This window comes from Medicago truncatula, chromosome 4 (assembly GCF_003473485.1).
Source record: "Medicago truncatula cultivar Jemalong A17 chromosome 4, MtrunA17r5.0-ANR, whole genome shotgun sequence".
Taxonomy (NCBI): Eukaryota; Viridiplantae; Streptophyta; class Magnoliopsida; order Fabales; family Fabaceae; genus Medicago; species Medicago truncatula.
Genome location: NC_053045.1, coordinates 13,275,665 through 13,293,636, shown reverse-complemented (window position 1 = coordinate 13,293,636; position 17,972 = coordinate 13,275,665). Strand labels below are relative to the sequence as shown.

The 17,972-nt window shown below is 36.3% G+C and overlaps 1 protein-coding gene across 1 annotated transcript; it reads left to right on the top strand.

The window, feature by feature from the left end:
• The first annotated feature begins 9,823 nt into the window (after window positions 1–9,823).
• LOC11421446 (uncharacterized) lies at window positions 9,824–17,696 on the top strand. Its single transcript, XM_024780461.1, has 5 exons — window positions 9,824–9,922; window positions 10,166–10,247; window positions 16,568–16,734; window positions 16,947–17,007; window positions 17,668–17,696. Exons 1-5 carry the CDS (start codon window positions 9,824–9,826, stop codon window positions 17,694–17,696), a joined length of 438 nt encoding a protein of 145 aa, XP_024636229.1.
• The last annotated feature ends 276 nt before the right edge of the window (window positions 17,697–17,972 follow it).

Below are 17,972 nucleotides of genomic sequence, written 5' to 3'. Positions count from 1 at the left end.
AGGAATGAATGTAGGATCAGAGGGAACCCAGAACAAGCTTAGTTTGTGAGTTGAGTGGTGCTCGCCATGGCGAGTAAGTACTCTCGCCTCGCGAGTACAACCAGGATGAACTTGTTTATGTGTTTATGCGATCTGTGTCGCACTTGTTGATCAAGAGTGAACCCCTAACTGGTAATGAGACCTAGTGATGACGTTTAATGCAGCCTGTAGAGTTGTTTAAGTTATATTAATATTAATTGGTTAAGAACTATTGTATTGTATATTCATGCAAAATGAGAAGGTTTGATAATAATGCAATTTATGTGCTATTGATATAATAATATCATCTTGATATGTGACTTGTTTATGCTGCTTCCGTTGTTTAACTAAGTGCATAAGTATATGATAAAGTTTAGCTCCAAATTATTGGATGCATGTTGATTACGTTGATTACGTGTTTTGTTGTTAAGAGTCCATGCATAGCATATCATTGAGCTTAGTCCTCACCACGAAAATTAGGAGCTTTGTCCTCCGCACGTTTTATAGGAGCTTTGTCCTCCGCACGATTAAAGTATATTAATACTTATGATGACGATTGGTACCACATGCATATAAGGAGTCTAGGAGCATTGTCACATTGTCATGATTAAGATGCCTTGTTGATAATGATTGAATATGTGATTACGTGATAAGTGTTTATTGATTATGTTATGTTCCTCATAATGATTGGATAATGATTACGCGATAACTGTTTACCATTTATGCAAAGTTAATAATGGAATGATTATGATGTTAAATTATGATTCGCAATTACATTGATTAATGTTATTTAATTATGAAATCTCACCCCTTCTGCTTGAAAATGTTGCCCTTCGTATGGGTAACTTACAGGTGATCGTGCTTAGTGTGCAGTTGCTTCTGTGAGTGGCCTTGCCTCACTGTGTCGTCTAGGTCGCTCTGATACGTAACGGGATGGGGTTATATGCTATAACATGCTTCATTCTTTTACGTGAACTGCTTACGTTTTGATAAACTCTTTTGAGATACTTGTTGGGCCTGCGTGCCAAATCGTTTTACGAATTATGATTATGATTTTCCGCTGCTATGTTAAAGATATTTGTGAAGGTTAAATTATCATTTAACTGTTTTTGGATTACGTTTCTATGTGATATCCCGTTTATGGTTTTTACTCTGATAATTGTTTAAGAAATTTGTATATTGGGAAAACGGGGTGTTACAATTGGTATCAGAGCAGGTCGGTCCGTCCGGTCAATTAGAGAGTCGTGTCGAGTCTTAGTAATATTTATATTACTATCTTATGTTGTTGTTGCTACTTTTGTAGAATATCAGAAATGGCTGGAAGGAACGATGATGCGTTAGCTGCTGCTCTACAAGCTGTTGCCCAAGCTGTGGGACAACAACCTAACGCAAATGCTGGTGCAAATGCTGAAGCTAGGATGTTGGAGACGTTCATGAAGAAGAACCCTCCGACTTTCAAAGGACGTTATGACCCTGATGGAGCCCAGACGTGGCTTAAGGAGATTGAGAGGATTTTCCGAGTTATGCAGTGCACTGAAGATCAGAAGGTGCGGTTTGGTACTCATCAGCTAGCCGAGGAAGCTGATGACTGGTGGGTTGCTCTTCTGCCTACCCTTGGGCAGGAGGGAGCTGTTGTGACTTGGGCTGTTTTCAGGAGAGAGTTCCTGAGAAGATACTTTCCGGAAGATGTTCGCGGGAAGAAAGAGATCGAATTCCTTGAGCTGAAGCAAGGAAATATGTCCGTGACAGAGTATGCTGCCAAGTTCGTGGAGCTGTCTAAGTTCTATCCGCACTATACTGCAGAGAATGCTGAGTTCTCGAGATGCATCAAGTTCGAGAACGGTTTGAGGCCCGACATTAAGAGGGCGATTGGGTACCAACAGCTGAGAGTTTTTCAGGATTTGGTTAATAGCTGCAGGATCTACGAAGAGGATACGAAGGCTCACTACAAGGTAGTGAATGAAAGGAAGGGCAAGGGACAGCAGAGTCGTCCTAAGCCGTACAGTGCCCCCGCTGACAAAGGGAAACAGAAGATGGTCGATGTTAGGCGGCCTAAGAGGAAGGATGCTGCAGAGATTGTGTGTTTCAATTGTGGTGAGAAAGGCCATAAGAGCAACGTCTGCCCTGAGGAAATCAAGAAGTGTGTCCGGTGTGGCAAGAAAGGTCATGTTGTAGCTGATTGCAATCGTACAGACATTGTTTGCTTTAATTGCAACGGAGAGGGTCACATTAGTTCACAGTGTACTCAGCCTAAGAGGGCGCCGACTACTGGTAGGGTCTTTGCTTTGACTGGGACTCAGACAGAGAATGAGGATCGTTTGATCAGAGGTACTTGCTATATTAATAATACTCCTTTAGTTGCTATTATTGATACTGGTGCTACGCATTGTTTTATTGCTTTCGATTGTGTTTCTGCTTTGGGTCTTGATTTGTCTGATATGAATGGAGAGATGGTTGTCGAAACTCCAGCTAAGGGTTCGGTGACTACTTCTCTCGTATGTTTGAAATGTCCTTTGTCTATGTTTGGTCGTGATTTTGAAATGGATTTAGTTTGTCTACCTTTGAGTGGTATGGATGTGATTTTGGGTATGAACTGGTTAGAGTACAACCACGTTCTTATTAATTGTTTTAGCAAGTCAGTACATTTCTCTTCCGTCGAAGAGGAAAGTGGTGCAGAGTTTTTATCTACTAAGCAGCTGAAGCAACTGGAACGCGACGGTATCTTGATGTTTTCGTTGATGGCTACTTTATCTATTGAGAATCAAGCAGTGATTGACAGGTTACCGGTGGTGTGTGAATTTCCTGAAGTTTTTCCAGATGAGATTCCTGATGTGCCTCCAGAGAGAGAAGTTGAGTTTTCTATTGATCTTGTTCCTGGAACGAAGCCGGTCTCGATGGTACCTTATCGTATGTCTGCTTCTGAGTTATCTGAGTTGAAGAAACAGTTAGAAGACTTGCTTGAAAAGAAGTTTGTTAGACCAAGTGTTTCACCTTGGGGAGCGCCGGTTTTGCTAGTAAAGAAGAAAGATGGTAGTATGCGGTTGTGTATTGATTATCGACAGTTGAACAAGGTAACTATCAAGAATAGGTATCCACTTCCGAGAATTGATGATTTGATGGATCAGCTAGTGGGTGCACGAGTTTTCAGCAAGATTGATTTGAGATCGGGTTATCACCAGATTAAAGTAAAGGATGAGGATATGCAGAAGACAGCTTTCAGAACGCGTTATGGTCACTATGAATATAAAGTTATGCCTTTTGGAGTTACCAATGCACCTGGAGTGTTTATGGAGTATATGAATCGCATCTTCCATGCATTTTTGGATCGGTTCGTAGTTGTGTTCATCGACGATATTTTGATTTACTCCAAGACCGAAGAAGAACATGCCGAGCATCTGAAGATTGTTTTGCAAGTGTTGAAAGAGAAGAAACTTTATGCCAAATTGTCTAAGTGTGAATTCTGGTTGAAAGAAGTGAGTTTTCTAGGCCATGTTATTTCTGGTGATGGTATTGCAGTGGATCCGTCTAAAGTTGAAGCGGTATCACAGTGGGAGACTCCAAAGTCCGCTACAGAGATTAGAAGTTTCTTGGGTTTAGCTGGTTACTATAGAAGGTTTATTGAAGGGTTTTCTAAGTTAGCTCTTCCGCTTACACAGTTGACTTGTAAAGGTAAAACTTTTGTGTGGGACGTCCATTGTGAGAAAAGTTTCGGTGAATTGAAGAAGCGTTTGACAACTGCTCCAGTGTTAATTTTGCCGAAGTCAGATGAACCTTTTGTGGTTTATTGTGATGCGTCCAAGTTGGGTTTAGGAGGTGTACTTATGCAAGAAGGTAAAGTGGTAGCTTATGCTTCAAGACAGTTGAGAGTTCATGAGAAGAATTATCCTACGCATGATCTCGAGTTGGCGGCCGTAGTCTTTGTATTGAAGATATGGAGACATTATTTGTATGGTTCGAGGTTTGAGGTGTTTAGTGATCACAAGAGTTTGAGGTATTTGTTCGATCAGAAGGAATTGAATATGAGACAGCGAAGATGGCTCGAATTGTTGAAGGATTATGACTTTGGTTTGAATTATCATCCAGGTAAAGCTAATGTTGTTGCAGATGCCTTGAGTAGGAAGACATTGCATATGTCCGCCATGATGGTCAGAGAGTTCGAATTGCTTGAACAGTTTAGAGATATGAGTTTGGTTTGCGAATGGTCACCTCAGAGTGTGAAACTGGGTATGCTGAAGATTGATAGTGAATTTCTGAAAAGTATCAAGGAAGCACAGAAAGTTGATGTAAAGTTTGTGGACTTGTTGGTTGCTAGAGATCAGACTGAAGACAGTGATTTTAAAATCGATGATCAAGGTGTGTTGAGATTCCGAGGAAGAATTTGTATCCCAGACAATGAAGAGATTAAGAAGATGATTCTTGAAGAGAGTCATAGAAGTAGCTTGAGTATTCATCCGGGAGCTACGAAGATGTATCATGATCTAAAGAAGATTTTCTGGTGGTCTGGTTTGAAACGAGATGTGGCACAGTTTGTGTATTCCTGTTTAGTTTGTCAGAAGTCGAAAGTTGAGCATCAGAAACCTGCTGGAATGATGGTACCTTTAGACGTGCCAGAATGGAAATGGGATAGTATATCGATGGATTTTGTGACGAGTTTGCCGAATACTCCGAGAGGGAGCGACGCAATTTGGGTTATTGTTGATAGGTTGACGAAGTCAGCTCATTTCCTACCTATTAATATTAGTTTCCCTGTTGCCCAGTTGGCAGAGATTTACATCAAAGAGATTGTGAAGTTGCATGGTGTTCCTTCGAGCATTGTATCAGATAGAGATCCAAGATTTACTTCTAGATTTTGGAAAAGTTTGCAAGAGGCCTTGGGTTCGAAGTTGAGATTGAGTTCGGCGTATCATCCACAGACAGATGGTCAGTCGGAGAGGACAATTCAGTCGCAAGAGGATTTGTTGAGAATTTGTGTTCTTGAGCAAGGAGGAACTTGGGATAGTCATCTTCCGTTGATCGAGTTCACTTATAATAATAGTTATCATTCTAGTATTGGAATGGCACCGTTCGAGGCTTTGTATGGTCGGAGATGCAGAACTCCGTTGTGTTGGTTTGAATCAGGAGAAAGAGTGGTCTTAGGACCAGAGATTGTTCAGCAAACTACTGAGGAAGTTCAGATGATCCAAGAGAAAATGAAGGCGTCGCAGAGTCGACAAAAGAGTTATCATGATAAGCGTAGGAAAGATCTTGAGTTTCAAGAAGGAGACCACGTGTTTTTGAGAGTCACTCCTATGACTGGTGTAGGACGTGCTTTGAAGTCAAAGAAGTTGACCCCGAAGTTCATTGGTCCGTATCAGATATTGGAAAGAGTTGGAACGGTGGCTTACCGAGTGGGTTTACCACCGCATCTTGCGAATTTGCACAACGTTTTCCATGTATCGCAACTTCGAAAGTATGTTCCGGATCCATCTCATGTAATCCAAAGCGACGATGTGCAAATTAGAGACAACCTTACGGTAGAGACTTTACCGTTGAGGATTGATGATCGTAAAGTGAAGACGTTGAGAGGCAAGGAGATACCTCTCGTGAGAGTCGTTTGGTCGGGAGCGACTGGTGAAAGCTTGACGTGGGAGCTTGAGAGTAAGATGCTGGAGTCTTATCCAGAGTTGTTTGCTTGAGGTAAATTTTTGAGGACGAAAATCTTTTAAGTGGGGGAGAGTTGTAATGCCCACTTTCGTTTAATCGTTGATTTAATTGAGTTTAGGCAATTATATGATAATTATATAGTATATGCATGATTTTGGTATGTTTTGATGATTTGATCGATGACGTGTTAAGTTATGAGTATTGAAGGATTTGATTATGATATGGGAATTATTTTATTGTTAAATAAAATAAAGATTTGAAAATAATATAAAATATTTAGTTGAGGGCTGTTTTGATATTTTAGATAGTTTTGGGGGAGAAAGTGAGATAAGATAAGTAATTAGAAAAAGATATAAATAGGAGAAGACCTAATATTTTAGAAACTCATTTTACGTGAAAACTTTTGGAAGAAGGGAGAAAAGCCAAGTCTAGAGGAATCAAGGTAGAGTGCTGCGATTTTCTTCATTCAAGGTAAGGGTGAGACTAGTAATTCAATAGCATTGATTGTTGTAATTCTGATGATTAATTGACAAAGTTAGGATTGATTTAGAAAAGTTTTGGAATTAGGTTAAAACCCTAAAAATTGATGATCAAACGGTAAAACTTGTTTAGATTGATGTAGAAACCGTCCTTTAACCTTAGAATATGTTTAGGATGAATTCTGGAATCAAAATTAGGCTTTGAACCATGTTGTGTGATGGATTTTTGAGAAAAACCCTAGTCTGCCCGTGCTTCTGTTCATCGCTCGCCACGGCGAGTGATGATCCTCGCCTCGCGAGTGATGAACTTCATCGCTCGCCACGCGAGCCCCTTTCCTTCGCCTCGCGAGTTGTTTGGTGCAACTCGCCATGGCGAGCAACCTTTCCTCGCCTCGCGAGCTTAGGCAGAGTGCATGTCATATTTCGTGTTTCGACCTTTTTAGTTGAATCTTGTATGCCTTTGAGTACCTGAACATACCTAGTATTGATTAGGAATGAATGTAGGATCAGAGGGAACCCAGAACAAGCTTAGTTTGTGAGTTGAGTGGTGCTCGCCATGGCGAGTAAGTACTCTCGCCTCGCGAGTACAACCAGGATGAACTTGTTTATGTGTTTATGCGATCTGTGTCGCACTTGTTGATCAAGAGTGAACCCCTAACTGGTAATGAGACCTAGTGATGACGTTTAATGCAGCCTGTAGAGTTGTTTAAGTTATATTAATATTAATTGGTTAAGAACTATTGTATTGTATATTCATGCAAAATGAGAAGGTTTGATAATAATGCAATTTATGTGCTATTGATATAATAATATCATCTTGATATGTGACTTGTTTATGCTGCTTCCGTTGTTTAACTAAGTGCATAAGTATATGATAAAGTTTAGCTCCAAATTATTGGATGCATGTTGATTACGTTGATTACGTGTTTTGTTGTTAAGAGTCCATGCATAGCATATCATTGAGCTTAGTCCTCACCACGAAAATTAGGAGCTTTGTCCTCCGCACGTTTTATAGGAGCTTTGTCCTCCGCACGATTAAAGTATATTAATACTTATGATGACGATTGGTACCACATGCATATAAGGAGTCTAGGAGCATTGTCACATTGTCATGATTAAGATGCCTTGTTGATAATGATTGAATATGTGATTACGTAATAAGTGTTTATTGATTATGTTATGTTCCTCATAATGATTGGATAATGATTACGCGATAACTGTTTACCATTTATGCAAAGTTAATAATGGAATGATTATGATGTTAAATTATGATTCGCAATTACATTGATTAATGTTATTTAATTATGAAATCTCACCCCTTCTGCTTGAAAATGTTGCCCTTCGTATGGGTAACTTGCAGGTGATCGTGCTTAGTGTGCAGTTGCTTCTGTGAGTGGCCTTGCCTCACTGTGTCGTCTAGGTCGCTCTGATACGTAACGGGATGGGGTTATATGCTATAACATGCTTCATTCTTTTACGTGAACTGCTTACGTTTTGATAAACTCTTTTGAGATACTTGTTGGGCCTGCGTGCCAAATCGTTTTACGAATTATGATTATGATTTTCCGCTGCTATGTTAAAGATATTTGTGAAGGTTAAATTATCATTTAACTGTTTTTGGATTACGTTTCTATGTGATATCCCGTTTATGGTTTTTACTCTGATAATTGTTTAAGAAATTTGTATATTGGGAAAACGGGGTGTTACACATTTCATAGGATCTAAGTGATGCTTGAGGAAATTTTCATCTTGCTTGTCTGGAGTTTATGTTTGGTTGATTGACAATGTGTACTTTCTTTCCTTTGGAATTATGTTTACCTTTCTCTATTTATGTTACATCAAGGAAACAAGGATTTACCTATTATGTTTTGGTACTTACTTTGTGGAGTCATTTTGAGATGTTGTAGGATGACTCGCGTGTTTGAGAAAATTGATCCTAAAACCTTTATTTAGTCATTCTTATTACTATGTTTTGTGTGATTTGTATGTGAAGAAATGTGATATCCTAAACCTACCCGATAACGGATAGCACTTGTGTACCATAATGGTATATACCATTGCTCAATTAGAATGTGTCATGTGCCACACCCTTTAAAAAAATATATCAAATAAAGCATCTATAAAGTAACATTGGTAGGTGGCACACTCTAATTGGCCAATGGTATATACCATTGGTACCTTAATGGTATACAAGTGGTATCCGCTTAAGATATGGTAGTCATTCATCTCTCTTTACTTTATTTTAAAAAAATGATTTTTAAGTCCACGTATTTCACGAGGGCATATAAGGGTTTATCTGATATGTTTTAGTACTTATTTTGCGGAGTCATTTGAACTGTTCTCATTCTTATTACTATGTTTTGTGTGATTCGTCTTTCTTTACTTTATTTTAGAAAATGATTTTTAAGTCCATGTCTTTCACGAGGGTATTCTAAATAAATTCAAAAATATTTTCAAAAAGAGACTAAAATAAGACTTGAGGTTACACTCATACACTCAACTTAGACATTACATACATAGTTTTGATACTAGCTGACAATAGTCCAATAACCGACCATGAACGATTTTTTTTTAAAGAAGTGAAATTTTAGCATTTCATTAATAAGAATGTGTTCAATATAACATGGTAATTCAACCAACATCTGGAAACTAGCTAACAATGTGGTCATCTTTAGTAAGTTATGATCAACCTCATTTGCTTGTTCATGTACGAATTATAAATTAACAAAAATATCCTATATTAAAATATTCCTTTCTTTCTCTATTTTATGTCATCTCTCTTATCTTTTTCTTTCCGTCTCTTTTATTAATATTAATATTCATAAATATATATTATCATAAATGATATTATAATGTTTTACAATTTTTTTTTGTAATGTTTTAAACTATTATGTAAAAAACATCATTCATAATTTTAAAAGTTTAAGCATAGTTAACAAATTTTTATTTAACATGATCTAAAACTAGTGTTGAAATTTTTTATTAAAGACCAAATATGTCACTTTTTTTTTTTTTTTTTTTTGTGAAAGTAAAAACAAAATTGACGATATTTATAGAGATAAAATAAAAAACATATTTAAATCCTTAAGGTGAGAACGAGACAGAATCATAAAATTTTGTTCCTCACCAAACTATGGTCCAATAATCGACAATATACGGTTTTTTTTAAGAAGAGAAATTTTAGCATTTCAATAATAAGAATGTCTTCAATATAACATGATAATTCAACCTAAATCTGAAACCAGTTGAGAACCTCATTTGGTTGTCCATATACGAATTGTGAATTCACAAAAATATCCTAAATTAAAATATCCCTCTCTCTATTTTATGTCTTCTCTCTCATCTTTTTCTTTCTGTCTCTTTTATTAATATTAATATTAATAAATTTTAATATATATTTAGACCAATTATTTTTTTAATATATATTATCATAAATGGTATTATAATAAATTTTATATTATTTATATTATTTCCTATTAAATATAATAAATAATTATACAATGAGTCAAAGGAATTTCTTAAACTATTTTGTCCGGTATATAGTCTTTTTATAAAAGAAAAGAAAAAAGTCCCCATAGTAGTGTCTACTAATTTTATTTCATTTTTATATAAAGCCTCTCCCTAATTTCTTTAAAGAATTAGTCATTTTTGATATTAGAGTGGTGTTTAGAAAAAAAGAGAGAATGGAGACGAAGAATAACCAAAAGGTTACTCCCAATGGGCTCCATCCATTTTCTTCATCTGGAATTTTTAGCTCTTTGTTTGCTTATCAATCACCTATGGTAATGCTCTAATGCTTAGTTTTTATTCAACCCCTTTTTTTAATTTTGTTGTTCATTTCTCTTATAAAAATATTTCATTTTGAAGAATAAAATTGAAAAATAAATAAGAGTATAATGATTGAATTAATTGGAATGAATCATGTAAAAGACTATATTGAACATGTAGTTCTTGTGTAGTTTTGACAACAAAAAAAAAAAATTATTATTGATGCAACTTTGATTTATTTTATTATTTTAATTTAGGTGTTAGGGAGAGAATCAGTACGTGGCAAAGGCAAAGGCAAAACTGTCAATAACAGATTGGAGTACATCAATAGATCTCAAGGTAATATACAATCTTAATTATCGTTTTACGGAAATCCATAAATCATCATCTATGTATTTGTAAGTTTTGGTAAATGTTTTAATAGTTTTTTGAATCATGTAAATCATTATAATATTTTTTTATCATCGCTATTTTTCTTCTAATTTTCTAATTTGTATCCTTAGCATCACCCTTCAAATAACTAGCTTTTGCTGGAGTTGCTTTGACTTTCTTTCAACCATTATTTTTATGAGTTTTTGTATTGGTCTGTATATTTTCATTGGAATCGAGGATGAATCAAGAAATCAATTGAATAGATGAATGAAACATAATTAAAATAATTTGTTTATAAAATAAATTTATTAATTATATTATTTTAAAAATAGCTATCTATACTTGTATATCTCGAGGATACATGATTTTAAAATGACTTTTTATTTTCCAATTATACATTTCATCTGTACATTTTTTTATTTTTATAGAAATCCCTTCATTTATATTGTTCTAATTACAATTTTATCTTTTGAATAATACTTTTTAAATTTATAATTAAAAAATCAGTCAAATCTAATTATAATAGTGATCCTGCCTTACATGAGATCCTTGCGTGATGGTATTGAATGACCTTAAGGGTAAGAGTAAGCGTGCTTTTTTTTTTTTTAACATAAAAATTTATTAATAACCAAGTCTTTGTATACGAACATAGATCGGCAAAATAGTAAAACGAAAAGAAAATGGCTCCGCATATAGACGGAACAACAACAAAAAATCAATAAAGAAACCAACACCAAAAACTAATACAAAAAACTAATCACCACACAAATGTTAACACCATAATCAACTCATAATCTCCACACAACATTAGACACCAAACTTAAGCGAAATCTTCAACCTCTATCATGAATGACAATCTAAGAACGAGATCCAGACACCTATCACCCACTACTCTCTCCAAAACCCCTCCAAAAAACCAACAAACCTAACAATTTCCCTATTACATCACCTCACATTCTCTTCCATAGTTGAGCCCAAATAACAACCGAAAGGCACCTATTCCAACACTAATTCATATTCCACCACCAAAACAACCTTCGATCCTCCGAAGAATACGCCAAACACGCCAAGAACTTGACAATAGAAACTGACTCCCAATCTCGAAGCAAAATTGATTGGCACACCAGACTCCATAAACAAATCCCTATGGTAGCCATTCAAAACTCTCAGCCCACCGGAGAATACACTAAACCAACCCAAGATCTTGAAACTAGACAATAGATCGGCAAAATAGTAAAACGAAAAGAAAATGGCTCCGCATATAGTCGGAACAACAACAAAAAACCAATAAAGAAACCAACACCAAAAACTAATACAAAAAACTAATCACCACACAAATGTTAACACCATAATCAACTCATAATCTCCACACAACATTAGACACTAAACTTAAGCAAAATCTTCAACCTCTATCATGAATGACAATCTAAGAACGAGATCCAGACACCTATCACCCACTACTCTCTCCAAAACCCCTCCAAAAAACCAACAAACCTAACAATATCCCTATTACATCACCTCACATTCTCTTCCATAGTTGAGCCCAAATAACAACCGAAAGGCACCTATTCCAACACTAATTCATATTCCACCACCAAAACAACCTTCGATCCTCCGAAGAATACGCCAAACACGCCAAGAACTTGACAATAGAAACTGACTCCCAATCTCGAAGCAAAATTGATTGGCACACCAGACTCCATAAACAAATCCCTATGGTAGCCCTTCAAAACTCTCAGCCCACCGGAGAATACACTAAACCAACCCAAGATCTTGAAACTAGACAATAATTCTCGATCTCGAATCTCAAGCGATCAGTCCACGAGAATTCAGATAACAAAACCCTCATGTAGTAGACAATTGAAGTGGTAGCCCAAACATCATGAGCTCGTAAAAAGGCCCAGCTTGAAGATAACCAAAAATTAACCACAAACCAATTGAAAACAACCCCAAAATAACAAGAGCTAGTGACAACGGAGATGGACCCAGATGAGAGATCACCACGAACAGATAGCAGAATAAATACAAAAAAACTCCAAAACATTAACAACCCACAAGCTCGTCAACATAATCACCCAGAACCAAAACACACAGCCGTGCACAAAAACACCAATATTTCAACTCCCAACTCACCATCACCAACAAACTCCTTATGAAACCGAAGCCAACCCCAATACCCCATCTCGAAGTAAGAATGCACAGAACTTGGTCAAATCCCTCACGAATAAAAAAACATAGCCACCACTAACCACCGCCACTAGCCACCACAAAAACCAGCACAACCACCCACCACGAGCATCACCATAAAAACCATTACTAGCACCACCACAAGCACCACCAAAAAAGACCTAGTATCAGCACCACCATGGTAACCACCATGAAGGACCACAAACCAACACAACCAAGGATCCATCGAAACTAGAACATATCATATACGAACATTGATTTGGTATCACCAATCGTGACATATTCATCACCACCATCGTGACCAGTCCATCACAACCCACGTTGCGAGAAAACAAAACCTCACCAAGAGAGAAAACATATCTGGTATCAACAACCACACAACAAAAAGATGAAAACTAAGGCCATCAGTGTTGAATAACCCAAGAAACAAAGCCGCAACATATATTATGATCCCACTAGAGCTCGAACCACCGCAACAAACCGCCGTGCAGGACTATCGTCAAATATGGAGGTAGGTGGTGCAGAGGGCTCAAGATGCTCATCGCACCACCATAAACGACGTTTACATCTTAAGAAGATGTATTGGATTCTGGGTGGCGGTGGCGAGTTTTGTGTAGAGAGATGGCAGAGAAAAGAGACGCTAAAAGTAAGGGTATTTGAAGATCCAACAACACCAACCTTCTTCTCAGGGCAAATATGGGGATGGTGTACCTGCACACAATCCAACGATCAAGTTAGTAAACGACGTGGGTGATAACTTATTTCGGGTGAGAGTAAGCATACTTGAGCCAATGCCCTTGAGTTAGTCTTATTGTGTAGGTTTAGGGTTTTGGTCCTTGAACCTTTACCTGGAAAATTGTCCTCATGGGACCTCTGTAAGCAAATTATGAGGAGATGATGATGGATCCAAACATGATGGTCTAGATTGCCACCAGGGGGTCATTATTCCAGTGCGGTTTCGAGTGAGGTCCATATCATGATTCTCATGGCCCTTGTGGAAGGGATATCCAAAACCTATTAACGGGTTGGCCTTGGCCAAACCAGAATAAAGAGCAACAATTCCACTACAATATGAACAATATAAGTTAAAAGTTGATTTGATTGTGTTATTTTACAAAAAAAAATTATAACTATATACGATAAAATCAGCACAATAAAAAAGCAATATGACAAACACATTAGTGATCGCATTGACACTAGCATAATATAAATAAAAATTAATCGATGATAGATATATGTGTGTGTGTGTGTGTGTGTGTGTGTGGTGTTTGTTGTTATTCCATGATAAATAAGCAATGTGTGCATGAAAGTAAGACTCCTTAGCCATAGGTGTCACCTCGAAATAAGTATTTTATTGAAGGATCCATAATACTATATTTTTTTTACTAGATATTTTGTTCTATTTTAAAACAAGAAATTTTAATTTGTTTTTACTACATATTTTTTTTTTTTATAGAAATCCCTTCATTTATATTGTTCTAATTACAATTTTATCTTTTGAATAATACTTTTTAAATTTAAAATTAAAAAATCAGTCAAATCTAATTATAATAGTGATCCTGCCTTACATGAGATCCTTGCGTGACGGTATTGAATGACCTTAAGGGTAAGAGTAAGCGTGTTTTTTTTTTTTTTTTAACATAAAAATTTATTAATAACCAAGTCTTTGTATACGAACATAGATCGGTAAAATAGTAAAACGAAAAGAAAATGGCTCTACATATAGACGGAACAACAACAAAAAATCAATAAAGAAACCAACACCAAAAACTAATACAAAAAACTAATCACCACACAAATGTTAACGCCATAATCAACTCATAATCTCCACACAACATTAGACACCAAACTTAAACAAAATCTTCAACCTCTATCATGAAAGACAATCTAAGAACGAGATCTAGACACCTATCACTCACTACTCTCTCCAAAACCCCTCCAAAAAACCAACAAACCTAACAATATCCCTATTACATCACCTCACATTCTCTTCCATAGTTGAGCCCAAATAACAACTGAAAGGCACTTATTCCAACACTAATTCATATTCCACCACCAAAACAACCTTCGATCCTCCGAAGAATACGCCAAACACGCCAAGAACTTGATAATAGAAACTGACTCCCAATCTCGAAGCAATTTATTGGCACACCAAACTCCATAAACAAATCCCTATGGTAGCCCTTCAAAACTCTCAGCCCACCGGAGAATACACTAAACCAACCCAAGATCTTGAAACTAGATAATAATTCTCGATCTCGAATCTCAAGCGATCAGTCCACGAGAATTCAGATAACAAAACCCTCACGTAGTCGACAATTGAAGTGGTAGCCCAAACATCATAAGCTCTTAAAAAGGCCCAGCTTGAAGATAACCAAAAATTAACCACAAACCAATTGAAAACAACCCCAAAATAACAAGAGCTAGTGACAACAGAGATGGACCCAGATGAGAGATCACCATGAACAGATAGCGGAATAAAAACAAAAAAACTCCAAAACATTAACAACCCACAAGCTCGTCAACATAATCATCCACAACCAAAACACACAGCCGTGCACAAAAACACCAATATTTCAACTCCCAACTCACCATCACCAACAAACTCCTTATGAAACCGAAGCCAACCCCAATACCCCATCTCGAAGTAGGAATGCACAGAACTTGGTCAAATCCCTCATAAAGAAAAAAACATAGCCACCACTAACCACCACCACTAGCCACCACGAAAACCAGCACAACCACCCACCACGAGAATCACCATAAAAACCATTACTAGCACCAACAAGCACCACCAAAAAAGACCTAGTGTCAGCACCACTAGGGTAACCACCATGAAGGACCACAAACCAACATAACCAAGGATCCATCGAAACTGGAACATATCATATACGAACATTGATTTGGTATCACCAATCGTGACATATCATCACCACCATCGTGACCAGTCCATCACAACCCACATTGCGAGAAAACAAAACCTCACCAAGAGAGAAAACATATCTGGTATCAACAACCACACAACAAAAAGATGAAAACTAAGGCCATCAGTGTTGAACAACCAGAGAAACAAAGCTGCAACACATATTACAATCCCATTAGAGCTCGAACCACCGCAAAAAACCGCCGTGTAGGACTATTGTCAAATATGGAGGTAGGTGGTGCAGAGGGCTCAAGATGCTCATCACACCACCATAAACGACGTCTACATCTTAAGATGTATTGGATTCCGGGTGGTGGTGGCGAGTTTTGTGTAGAGAGATGGCAGAGAAAAGAGACGCTAAAAGTAAGGGTATTTGAAGATCCATCAACACCAACATTTTTTCAGGGCAAATATGGGGATGGTGTACCTGCACACAATCCAACGATCAAGTTAGTAAACGACTTGGGTGATAACGTATTTCGAGTGAGAGTAAGCATACCTGAGCCAATGCCCTTGAGTTAGTCATAATGTGTAGGTTTAGGGTTTCGGTCCTTGAACCTTTACCAGGAAAACTGTCCTCATGGGACCACTGTAAGCAAATTATGAGGAGATGATAATGGATCCAAACAGGATGGTCTAGATTGACATCAGGGGGTCATTATTCCAGTGCGGTTTTGAGTGAGGTCCATATCATGATTCTCATGGCCCTTGTGGAAGGGATATCCAAAACCTATCAACGGGTTAACCTTGGCCAAACCAGAATAAAGAGTAACAATTCCACTACGATATGAACAATATAAGTTAAAAGTTGATTTGATTGTGATATTTTCCAAAAAAAAAATTATAACTATATACGATAAAATAAGCACAATAAAAAGCAATATGACAAACACATTAGTGATCGCATTGACACTAGCATAATATAAATAAAAATTAATAGATGATAAATATATGTGTGTGTGTGTGTGGTGTTTGTTGTTATTCCATGATAAATAAGCAATGTGTGCATGAAAGTAAGACTCCTTAGCCATGGGTGTCACCTCGAAATAAGTATTTTATTGAAGGATCCATAATACTATATTTTTTTTACTAGATATTTTGTTCTATTTTAAAACAAGAAATTACTTCAGATATATAATGCCTTTTCTATTTTAATTTGTTTTCCTTATATATATAGATGACATTTCAAAGATCCATGAAAATCAATCTCATACCAACAAAGTTAAGGTTACTAGTTCCATCTTCCAAGATCAGATAATTGGACCATGTAACCTCAGTTCATCCATATATTATGGTGGCCAAGACATACTTTATCCTGCTCAGAATGCACGATTAACCTCATTGGTGAGTGACCAGTAATATATATATATATATACAATTTCTTATTTTTCTAATTTTTTTTACCGTATATCCCATCCCAACAAATTGTATCAGCTACATAATTAAATCTTAGACTTTTTTTTACTGTATGTCTCAACAATATTTCATTTTATTTTTATAATTAAAATTATTTTCTAGAAGAAAATTCCTAACACATTTTTTTTTTCATCTTATAGAAAAAGTATGATTGGGAAAACGATGATTCAGGAGTTGCTTCAAGAGGAGATTGGTGGAAAGGTATCCTTTGACAATGTTTGATAAATATATTTGTTCTCTAAAATTTTGCATATGGCTGGAACTAGAGTGGCCTAACATTCTCATTGTTTTGTTGTCTTGTTAATTTTCCATCACCAACAGGGGGTCTTTATTATTAAAATCACAACTACCAACAATTGTCATATGCTTCACAAGGTATTTAGATTATTTTTAAACTCATATATAGTAAAATAGTATTTTTAAATTAGGTTTGATTATGTGGTGCTGAGAATTGATTTTGAATTAGTTGAGTTTAGTTATATAAATATAATTTTTATGAATTTATTTATGTTATGCGATACTGATTTTTCATACAATGATGTGTACTTTTGTGAAGAGATTCACTATAAGTAAGAAGGGTATATATGTGCAGTGTAGTCTAATGTGAGTTGTAGAAGTGTCAAGTGAGTATGCATGTGTATTTTGTATCTAAATGTATGATATGTGACTTGTGCAAATTTCCTATATGAATTGTGTTTTCTTTTGTGCTATGAACATTATACTATTTTAGTGTCATAATCTATGCATTGTTTTCCTATGTGTATATTTTTTCCACTTTTGTCCTGAAATTATTGTTATAAATCATGTAACACGATTACTCGTCCACTCATTAATTGTGTCTATGCGTTTGGGATGTTGCAGACATTTCACAGAATCTAGGTGATGCTTGAGGAAGTTTGCATCTTGCTTGTCTGGAGTTTATGTTTGGTGATTAGCAATGTGTACTTTCTTTCCTTTAGAATTATGTATTTCTTGCTCTATTTATGTTACATCAGGGGAGGAAGGATTATCTTTTATGTTTTAGTACTTATTTTGTGGAGTCATTTTGAGATGTTGTGAGACTATTCTCTAAAACCATTATTTAAACTGTTTCATTCTTCTTAATATGTTTTGTGTGATTTGTATGTGAAGAAAGGTGATATCCTAAGCATATGAGTTTAAGATAT